Source organism: Melozone crissalis, unplaced genomic scaffold, assembly GCF_028551555.1.
Source record: "Melozone crissalis strain CALT ecotype California unplaced genomic scaffold, PUWL_Pcris_2 ptg000045l_1, whole genome shotgun sequence".
In the NCBI taxonomy this organism is placed as follows: Eukaryota; Metazoa; Chordata; class Aves; order Passeriformes; family Passerellidae; genus Melozone; species Melozone crissalis.
In genome coordinates this window covers 9937271-9947971 of record NW_026535823.1, presented here as the reverse complement: position 1 = coordinate 9947971, position 10701 = coordinate 9937271, and the positions used below count along the sequence as shown (strand labels likewise).

The 10701-nt window shown below is 44.4% G+C and overlaps 1 protein-coding gene across 3 annotated transcripts; it reads left to right on the top strand.

Moving 5' to 3' along the window:
* The first annotated feature begins 1625 nt into the window (after window positions 1-1625).
* On the top strand, window positions 1626-10123 carry NPL (N-acetylneuraminate pyruvate lyase). 3 transcript variants are annotated; one of them, XM_054285655.1, is made up of 12 exons: window positions 1626-1709; window positions 1881-1949; window positions 3567-3640; window positions 3998-4085; window positions 5140-5197; window positions 5278-5353; window positions 6288-6380; window positions 6681-6829; window positions 7018-7064; window positions 7855-7939; window positions 8238-8277; window positions 9367-10123. In XM_054285655.1, exons 2-12 carry the CDS (start codon window positions 1885-1887, stop codon window positions 9516-9518), a joined length of 927 nt encoding a protein of 308 aa, XP_054141630.1. In that variant the 5' UTR covers window positions 1626-1709; window positions 1881-1884; the 3' UTR covers window positions 9519-10123. The 3 variants fall into 3 exon arrangements, with proteins under 3 accessions (XP_054141630.1, XP_054141631.1, XP_054141629.1); XM_054285656.1 differs by lacking the exon at window positions 7018-7064 and having other exon boundaries at window positions 9367-9471; XM_054285654.1 differs by lacking the exons at window positions 8238-8277; window positions 9367-10123 and having other exon boundaries at window positions 7018-7933.
* The last annotated feature ends 578 nt before the right edge of the window (window positions 10124-10701 follow it).

The following is a 10701-nucleotide window of genomic DNA, read 5'->3' as shown; positions in this document are numbered from 1 at the left end:
GCACTAAACTCCTTTAGCTCTTCTAAACCTCTTCTCAGCACTTCAAAGCTCCCCTAAACTGATCTTAAGCTGCTCTGTGTTGCTGTAAGCAGCATTAATATGTCTTTAAATGCATCTAAAATGCCTCTAAATCTCCACTGTACAACTGTCAACTCCTGCAGGAGGGTTTAAAATTCCTCTGGGGAGCTCCAAACAGCTTTAAAACCCTTTTATGCCAATCTCTGACTCCTGCAGGGTTCTCAGTAGCTCTAAACCTCTCCAGGCTACTGTAAAGCTTCTCTCCCATGCTGTCAACACCATGAGATAGCACTAAAACTGCTTTAAAATACTCAGGAAATCTTGAGGGCTTCCTCTAAATGGCTCTGTAGAGCACGGGATTGTGTGTGAACTTCTAGAAATACACTGGTGCTTTGGGGAGGTGAAAAAGGTTGCCAGAGATGGAATTATTGAGCATGGAGAAAGACAAATTACCTGTGGGAATGGAAGAGTGTAGAGAAAGGGGATTTCTGGAAGATCAAGATGACCCTCTAAGAAAAGGGAAATGTATGTGCTTTGTAAGGAGCTGTTAATAAGCAGAAACCCAGAGAGTGATCTTTGCATGCAAACAGCCCACAGTGAGCATGTTTTGGGGTGGAGGAGGAATACCACAACCCCAAACTCCTGAGGTTATTATGTGAATCCATGGAAAATGTGCTCCTGAATCACACAACAGAGGATTGTTCTCTGCAGGCACTGGGAGCTCTCAAAACACACTCTGAGGGAAGATCTGAAAGTGCACACTGAAGACGATAGTTTAAAATATTTTTGGAAACTTTTTGCTATGAATCTGTTCAGGGCAGTGCCTTGTCTTAGGGGATGCTCGTAGTCTGCTGGTCAGATCTGCTGGGAGCAGATTTGAATCCTGGCCCAGCTGCAGTTCTGGAGGGATGGGGAGGACTGTGCTGTGCATGACTGCCATGGAGCCCACACTCCACAATGGACACATCTGGTAAAACCACCTTGGGCTGCATGGCAGGAGCAGAGAGCCTGAGCTCCATTTGCCTTTCTCACACAGGGACATGGATCTGTCTGTGTGTCCCAGAGCAGGGTCACTGCACTGCTATTGGGAGTGCTTCCAGCACCTCAGCAGGGCTGTGAGGACAACATTGGGTGAGATATTTGGAAGAGCTTTCTCCATGTGAGGGTTGGGGAGGCCCTGGCACAGGGTGCCCAGAGAAGCTGTGGCTGCCCCATCCCTGGAAGTGGCCAAGGCCAGGCTGGATTGGGCTTGGAGCACCCTGGGATAGTGGAAGGTGCCCCTGCCCATGGCTGCAGGTGGCACTGGGTGACCTTTTAAGGTCCACTCCAACCCAAATCATTCCAAGATTTTGTTTGTCTCCATCCTGTTATTTATTAATATTTAAAGGTTCATTTATTCTTTTTTATCTTGAAGTTTTCAGATAATTACGGATAAAGCAAGCCAGGCTTACCTCTTGCACGAAGCATGGGCAGTAGGAGCCGTGGGGCTGAGGGGCCATGGGGGGCTGCGGGGCAGGCAGAGGCCGGGCTGGGTGGAGATGGGCTGGACTGATGGGGAGGCGGAGCTGGGCTGAGCAGGGCCGAGCAGGGCCGGCTGTGCAGCCGTCAGCTGCTGCCGCTGTCCCCGGCGCTGTCGCCGCCTCCTGCCCCCCTGTTGGTTCCCGCACGGCCGCGGCTGTGGCGGTCCCGAGGTGAGGGGGAGCCGGGGCAGAGCCCCCGCAGCCGGTTCCGGGCAATGGCTGGGGCCGGTCCCTGCAGAGCCGCCCGGCGGGCTCGGCTGCACGGCCCCCGGGGGCTGTACCCTTCCGCAGGAACGCCTGAACAGAGGCGGTAATCCCGGTTATTCCCTTCTCCCCAAACAGCTCAATGGCACCCCGAAAGAAGTTAAAGGGTCTCGTAGCTGCTACCATTACTCCAATGACTCCGGATGGGTGAGCTGTCAAAGTTGCACTGATTATTGTTTCCTTCCACCCCTATTTTCCTTCTTTCTTGTTTGGAACTGATCTGCTTCCTTTCTTGCTTTCTTTCCTGTTTTTTTTTTTTTCTTTCTTTATTTTTTTTTTAATCAATCTCTCATGGGATTGGGGGAACTACTAAATTGGTCCCAGAGTTAGATTCCCCTGTCTCTACTTCTTCCTGTTGCCAGCAAGTACTATGGCTCTGAGTTTGGATCAGTCTCATTTGGATCTGTCTCTCTCCTTTTCTGTTGCTTTGTAGGTGCAAATTAAATCATAGTACAGTTACATGTGTAGAGCATTGCACTGTTTTAACGTTTGTTAAGGAAAATTGCAGTCCTAGTTACAAAGAGCTCTCGAGAGCTAGAAAATAATTGTCAGAATCCAAAGGCCTTTTAGACTTCTCTCTATCTTGGCTAAGTCATGCATGCAGTCATGTGTGTATGAGTACATGAAGTTAGTCTTAACTTGAAGAAAATTCTGCAAGGGCAGCACAGTTTTAAAAATAACATCAAATTGAAACTTGAAATTCAGCTTTCTTCAGAGCAGGCATGGCAAACAGAAGCCTCCTCTCTGCATTTTGATGTTGCAAGACTGAGTTGTTTGGAGTCAGAAGAGAACTCTGAGCTCTTGTGGGGGGTGTGTCAGGATCTGTACATGCTTTTGAGAGACACAGTGGAGATTTGCTAGTACAGATCTCCAAAAGTGAACTTTACTTTATGTGCTGAAAAATAAGGCTCTATCCTAGTCAGGGAGCTCATTCCATTGCAGTCACTGCTTGGATTCTTGTTTTAAAGGAAACTTATTTCTGATTTCTTTTTTTTTTTTTTAATTATGACCTAAATTTATTGCTACATGATATTTAGAGAGTGATCAGAGCCCTCTGCCTGGACTGCTTGGTCCTTGTCAGATATGTTCTGGGAAGGCATCTATGGAATTTTGAATGTTCTATAAAACCTATCAAGATATCAGAATTGACTTCCCAACCAAGGTTTGGTCTGTATTTTTGACAAATGAAAACAACAGTGAAATATTACACACTAGTAAACAAAATGAATTTGTCTTGCATAGAAGATAACCCAAGAATTCTCCTTCCCCTCTTGCCAGGGAATTCTGTTGCTCTCCTCATCCTTTAATGAGAGAGAGGTCAAAGTCACATCCAGCGGATGCGTTTCCCTCTCTGTCCAGCGGTTATAACATCCAGCAGTTTGACCATTTGCCAGCACTTGCACAAATAACTTTGTGCTCTCAAGAGGACTCCTGTGTCCCTCAAAAGAGGAAGAGGTTTTAGTGTCTCCTGTTCTCTCATATCTCCCTAAAAAGTTCTTCGCTGTGATAAGCCTGCAGCAATTCCCCATAAAAGTTTGGAACAGTGAACTACTTGTCAGGAGGAACAGAAACTGCAAGAGAGAATTCAAGGCTGAGCTACTACCCTTAGATGTTAAACAGATGTCAGGGGTTTCTTATCTCTGGGTAATCTGTGTGCAAAATCAGGGCTTCAAAATACATGAGGTTTTTTTGCTTTCTTAATCACTAAGTTTAAAATAACTGTGGGTGGGGGCTTAATGGTTGCTGTGGTTCCTTTTATTGCAGAAAAATTAACCTCCCAGTGATTCGTCAGTACGTGGATTATCTGGTAAATGAGCAGAATGTGAAGAACATTTTCGGTAAGTGACAGAAACTCTGTTACAGCTCTTTTACCTGGATGGGAATCCTGTGATGTCTTACCTAATAGGAGCTGTAGTGGGAGGGAATGTGGTTGTGGGATCATCCTGGCCATTTATACTCAGTCACTGGAGAGACTGCAGGCATCTGGTTTTGCCCGTACCCCATTTCTGTGGGGGATAAAATGAGGTGCCTTCATAAGGTGATGTTCCCAAAGGTGAATGGATAATGTTGTGTTGACAGAGAAGACTGATCTGAATGATTCTCCCCAAATGAAAAATGTTAGTTCTTGTCTTCAGTGAAGCCCATGTGTGTAGGTGAGGCCTCAGCCAGTGTGTTGTTTTGTTGTGTTGAAACAGTGAATGGCACAACAGGAGAAGGCCTATCCCTTAGCATCCAGGAGAGGAAACAGTTGGCAGAAGAATGGATGTGCCAGGGAAAAAACAAGTAAGTAACTGAGAGAGGATGTGGGTTCCAGATCTTATAATAATGCCTGAATGCAAAACGAAGTGTGCTGATGCCTTTTTTTTTTTATTGGTGTTGTATTGCTGGGCTTTGTTCTCCAGCTCCTTTATCACAGAAATGTGTTTTTGCCACTGCCAGTTAGCTGGTGTGTGTTCCTGCTGCTCAGAGAGCTTGTGAGAATCCTTCTCTTTGGTACACTGAGAGATGGGGCAATGAGAAAGGGCTTGGCCTTTTGATATATTACATTATTTGGTGTGACTGAAGCTGAGGTGTGACATGCCCTAAAGGTACAAAATTAGTAACAGAAGAAAGAATTCAATCTGGATCTGCAGCTCTCTATCCAATTGCAGCTTCATTCTCCCTTTTGTTTGCACCAGTCACAGCCTTGTTCCCCTCACTGCTGCCTTTCTCTTGGATGCTGGGTCAGAGGATGTGCAGAGGAGGAGGTGTTTTGGGGCAGAAGGATATTGAGGAGAAATAAACTGGTGTGAAGGATCATGGCCTTCAGATCCATAGCCTTTATATCCATGTCTCCTATGGATATAAAGGAGAAAAACAGCAGTGGGGTTGATGGACTGGAGCATGGAGGATTCCATTTGCAGGAGCAGCCAAGCAGTCAAAGGTGCTGTTATGAGGTTGAACTCTTCTGGTAGGTCTAGAGAAATAGGTCTAGAAAGTAAAGATATGCTTTGATTCCCTTTAAACTTCCCAGCCTCCCCTTAAACCCTTTATGTCTTAATTTCAAATTTCCTAATAAAATGCTAATATTCATCCCTTTCAACAGCCTTGCAAGCACTACAGCAAGAAGTCCCATGTGATTCATGTTTACAAATGTTTTTTTCTTTCTTCCACCAGCACTTGTCACTGTCAGTATTAATCCATGTTTCTGGTCATCAGGTCAATCCAGACTCAACTCTTTCTTTAGGTTCTTCTTCTGTGGCTGCCTGGGCTGAAGCAAGTAATTTTGGCAGCCTGGTAGTTCATCATCACTGTAGCCTCCCCAAAATCTTCTGAATTTGTTTTTTTTTTTGTGCAGATTGGACCACGTGATCATTCATGTGGGAGCACTGAATCTGCCAGAGTGCCAAGAGCTGGTGTGTATATATTTTTCACTCTGTGTGTGATAAATAGAAGCAGATGTACCCTTAGATACTTTTCACTCTGTCTTTTGTAGGCAAGACATGCAGCAGCCATAGGTGCTGATGGCATTGCTGTGATAGCCCCCTTCTTCTTCAAACCCACAAACAAAGGTGAGTAGATGAGATTGCTGAGGCCTTTTGGTCACAGATAAAGGATCAATGTCATGTGCTTTCTTTAGAAAATATTCTGGTAATAATGTTTGTTCAACTGTAATGGAAAAGCAAAACCTGCAAGAAGCATTTTTTAAAGAGGAGAGATAGCAGAATTGTCCTGGTAAGAAATGGGAAGGATATCTTTTGGGATGTATTTTGTTAGCTTTTTGTAAGAAGAAGAATTGCTTTTGGAAAGAATGGTCTAGTTAACTAGTCTGTGTTCTGAATGGATAGTTTGGTGTTCATGCTTGATCTGGGCCACACAAGGAAGCACCTGGTTCCATGGTGACCCTTGCTGGGCACTGAACAAGTTTAGCAACTGCTGATACACAGGTGCGGCTCTTGTTACTGAGGTGATCAGGTTTGGTTCTGTCTCTCTAAGGTACCTCAAAACTTGCAAACTGAGTTTTTTGTCCTTAAGATCCTGACAATAACATAAAAGAACCACATGAAGTGGAGGGTTGTAAAAGAAATATTAGAAGTTGTCTGAATGAATTCTGAATGGAAATGTTCACGTGAAAGCATCATACCGCAGGGAGGTGAACATGAACTTGATCCCTTGTCCTCTGTTGCACACAAGGGATCCTGCTGAGGCCACTTGGCACACAGACCTGGCACATGTGAGAGCTTGCCTGAGTTACACCTGTAAGAGAATGAGTGGGAGCTACTGGAACTGGTTTGGTTTAAAAGAAATAATGTCTTTGCCTTTCTTAAGGTCCTCCCCTGATTTATGTCACATTTAATGTTTTATGACCTGTGAAGGGTTTTGTATGACTTGCTGTGTGTGTGCACAAGCTGAGGCCTCTCCACAGCCCCCGTGCTGTGAATCTGAACTGTGTCTCCCTATGGATGATCACCTTCTCTTATGGGATCCCTGCTGGTTTCCTTCTAGATGAGCTGGTTGCTTTCATGCAGAAGGTTGCATCTGAAGCCCCTGAGGTGCCATTTTATTACTATCACATTCCTCCTCTGACAGGTGTGAAGAGTAAGTACAGAGTACAGATCTGTGGTGATTTGCTCTGGAAGCAGGTTATATGGTGTTTCTGAAAGCATGGATTTATATTTAGTCTTAAATGTGTTGTTGCTGGTTCATTCCTAAACTTTTTCTGATCTAGTAAAAGAGTTTTACTCTGTCTTACTCATTGTTTTAGAGCTGTGTAGTTTACTGGACTTAGGCTGAAAGTGAACAATTTGTAAAATATGAAGTCTTGCTCTTGGGGACAAGGCAGGGAACTGTCCCAGAACAGGCCTGTGTTCCCTCATATGAGATTGCTGTTCTGCACAGTTCGTGTGGAAGAGTTGCTGGATGGGATAAAAGCACAGATCCCCACCTTCCAGGGTGTGAAGTTCAGTGACACAGACCTCTTGGACCTGGCACAGTGCATACACAAGAATGAAACAGGGGAGTTTGAATTTCTTTATGGGGTGGATGAGGTAAGAAGCTTCTCTTAAAAGTAATTTCTTCTAAGGTACTCTCTTGCTTCAGCTTTGGGGAAGAAGTAACCCTGGACACCCAGTGCAAGGCAGTTTTGGTGCTCCCTCCCACCACCCCTTTTTTCCCTTTATTTTATTACATGAATAATTTTTTTTTACTTTTTTTTTCTTCCTCCACCCCAAACTAGCAACTGTTGGGTGCACTGGCACTAGGGGCAAATGGAGCAGTTGGAAGGTCAGTATGTCTTGGACTCCTTCCCCTCACACATACACTGTGCTGTTTTATCTTCCACTACCTGCATAGTATTTCCTTGACTGTTTTCAGTCACAGCAATGGAGGATTTTGCAGGATAGGGATGTACAGAGGCAAACAGACTCACAATCTAGCCCCAGGCCTAGTGATGGGACAGTCATATAACCCAGGATCTCAGATGATGTTCCTTTGGATGATCATTGCTGTGGTTTCTAAGCTGACCCAAAGATTTCAATGTAATTTTTGTCCTCATGGCAACTTTTGAAGTAGGTAATCACTTCTATCTGCCTTGGGTAAGGAACCAAATCCCAGAGAGGTTAAAATTGTTAGTTCACATGAGCAGTCTGTGAGGAAAAGGGCTGTGCTGAGTTTAATTTCTAATTTATCCTCTGCCCCTCATATCAGGCTGATGAGATGATTACTATGTGATACTTGTGTTCCCATCTAGGCAATCCATTAAATGAACAAGCAACTGGAAAATTAAGTTATTGACTTTCCTTACTGCCCAATAATGTATTTTTATTTCTAGTTTTGGAAAGCAGTTCCATTTGGAAAGAACTGGGAAGAGAAATCAGCTCTCTTAATTCTTCCATGGAGCTTGGCATACTTCACATGCTTGACATTAGATTGCACCCCACATAAATTCCACTAATTTCTCTCATAATAATGACAATGTCAACAGCAAAAGCCTGTGGTTACTTCTTTTGTTTCACTGGTTTTAAGTTCCTTCTTTGCATTTACCAATTCTATTTTTGGTTTGTTGTTTTGGCAGTACATACAACTATTTAGGCCGACAGACCAATCTGATGTTGCAAGCCTTTGCAAAACCAGACCTTGCCTTGGCACAGCAGTATCAGGTACAGCATCTTGCCAGGCCTCCCTGGGAGCAACCTTCTTTGTCTTTGAGCTTTCCTGTGGCTGTTCTCATCCATGCTGAGACAGCTTTATCAAAGAAAAATTCTTTCATCTCTGACCCCTCTTTTTATTATTCATCCCTCCTCACTTTTTTGACCATTCCTCACTACCTTTTAACCACTTACCCTTCAACTCTGATCTCATCCATGCAAGTGAGCAATGATATAAATGTAGTAGCTTTAGATGCTTTTACACCTTCAAATTTGAGGGTGTTAATAAATTACTGTTGGTCTTTTCTAGTTTCTCACTGGGGAATTTCTCAACTTTGTCATCAAGCTGGGTAAGTAAACTGGGTAAACACTGCCTGTTTCCCTCACTATGTCTAAAAGTGCAAACTTTCTGCTTCTCAAACTCTCATGTTGCTGTACTCTTAGAACTTCCTTCCTGAAAGATTTTGCAGTGAAAAACTGTTGCATCTGCTGTTTCCCAACTTAGTACAGTTGGGAGCTCAACAAAGGGAGCTGACCAAGCATCCTTGACAGATTCCACTCTCCCTTCCTTCCTTCTGCTGTGAAATCTCAGAGGTTTAAAGCTGTGACTCTGTGATTTCCTCTTGTTCTTATCTTGACTCTTTCTGTGGGTTGATTTTTTTTGTTAGGTTTTTTTTCCCTTCCATCTCCAAAATCTCATTTCCACCTTTATTTCTACAGTAATTTTTCTGAAATGGTGGTGCCCAGGTAGAAGAATAGCTCTCATACTTCTCTCTCTTGCCTTGCTGTAATTAAACAGGAATTTTGTTGAAGACTGTACAAGGCCAAAACATTTTAAAATTAAATGATTTCTAGAAACAATATCAAGTTTAAATATAAAAAGCAATTAAAACCAACAGAGTGATCTAGGGAGACTGAAACAGACAGGAAATGTTTACACTAAATTATATCAGACATTTAATGAAGAGAACTGTTTACTGTGGGTTTCCTGTACATACACAAGCCCTGATGAATCTCACCAAGCTTTGGAGCCTGTTGTATTTCTTGGGTTCAAAGCCAGAGGAATTGCATTATTTTTAGCCTTTAGATGAAGAGGCAAACACTAAATATCCAAAGGTACACAAGAAGTCATGAGCTATGGACAGAGAGCAGGATGTTGCTACTCCCAAGGCTTGGCTCTGTGTGAGTCTGCACTGGGGGATGCTTATATGTGAATAAAGGTAGTAAGTGGTTGTAATTTTTACTGTAATGCCATTCCTGTCTGCAAGCACAGTTACCTCTTTTCAGTTATCATGTTCTCACTTCCAAGAAGTGCTTGAAGCCTGGTTGATACTGGATTACACAGAAAATCCACACTGCTGCTTTTTTGGACACCTGTATTGAGGCTGCTTGAAGGAAAGTGGTCTACAAATGTCCTGAGTTTGCTTTTGTCTGCCCAGGTTTTGGTGTTGCACAGACTAAAGCTGTGATGACCTCTGTTTCTGGCATTCCCATGGGACCTCCACGGCTTCCTCTTGTTGCTGCCTCCAGTGAGTTCATCATCAAGGCCAAAGCCAAGCTGGACAGCATTGTGTGGCCTAATGGTGACTGATCATGGAGTCATTACACTGAGAAGGACCTCTAGGATCATCAGGTCCAACCATTAACCTGACACTCCTGAGTGCACCACTGAGCCACATCCTCAAGTGCCACGTGTATGATGTTGTTCACTTCCATGTTCATCTGGAGGTTTCTTTTCTGGGATTCTCTGCCATGTGACACATCCCCCACATGATGGGCAGGATTTCTTTCAGGGAACTGGCACTGTGCCCAAGCCCCTTCCTGTTAGGGCTGGCTTTGCTGGGGCACATGTGGCCTGACATTTTACACTGCTCCCCTGGAGCTCTGCATGTTCCAGGACTGACTGGGATTGTTTAATAAAAAAAGCAAATATTTCCCAGTTGGAGGAGAGGGCTGATGACTTTTGTGTAGAAAGGAGGAAGATCTGTCTCTGTCCCCTCTCAGCTGTGTTTTGTCCTCTCCATAAGGACACTACATTGTGGGTTTAAACAGCAGTATGACACCATCATTGCTCAGGCTGGTATCTGTTCAACAGAGTCACTGGGACACTGTCTGTGCATGTAAAATCCTGCTTCTGTCTGATCTCTGTGTTTATACACCTTAATGCAAAATTAAAAAGAGAAACCCCTTTTGTAACAGCAAGCTTTGGATCACTAATAAGCAGGTATTTCTCCCTTTTTTTTTGAGCTGTGCACCTCCATGTGGCAGTGCAGAATGCTGTCACACAGGTTAGGAAGGCATAGAATCATAGAAACCTAGAATGATTTGGGATGGAAGGGACCTTAAAATCATCCCATTCCATCTCTTACTATGGGCAGGGACACCTTGCACTATCCCAGGTTGCTCCAAGCCCTGTTCCAACCTGTTGTTGGACACTTCAGGGATGGAGCAGCCACAGCTTCTCTGGGAAACCTGTGCCAGGGCCTCTCCACCCTCACAACGAATATTCTTCCTAATATCCCATCTGACCCTGCCCTCTGGCAGTGGGAAGCCATTCCCCCTTGTCCTGTCCCTCCATCTCTTGTCCCAAGCCCCTCTCCAGCTCTCTTGTGCCCCTTTAGGCACTGCAAGGGGCTCTGAGGTCTCACCTGAGCCTCCTTTTCTCCAAGCTGAGCACCCCCAGCTCTCCCAGCCTGGCTTCACAGCAGAGGGGCTCCAGCCTATGGAGCATCTTCAAGGCCTTCTCTGGACTCGCACCTGAAAGGGTTAAAAGC

Coding starts and splice junctions, on each gene's coding strand:
- NPL (XM_054285654.1), top strand. CDS start 1,885: ATGGCACCCCGAAAGAAGTTAAAGGGTCTCGTAGCTGCTACCATTACT. Junction 4,086..5,139: donor ATGTGCCAGGGAAAAAACAA/GTAAGTAACTGA, acceptor TTTTTTGTGCAG/ATTGGACCACGTGATCATTC. Junction 6,381..6,680: donor TCCTCTGACAGGTGTGAAGA/GTAAGTACAGAG, acceptor TGTTCTGCACAG/TTCGTGTGGAAGAGTTGCTG.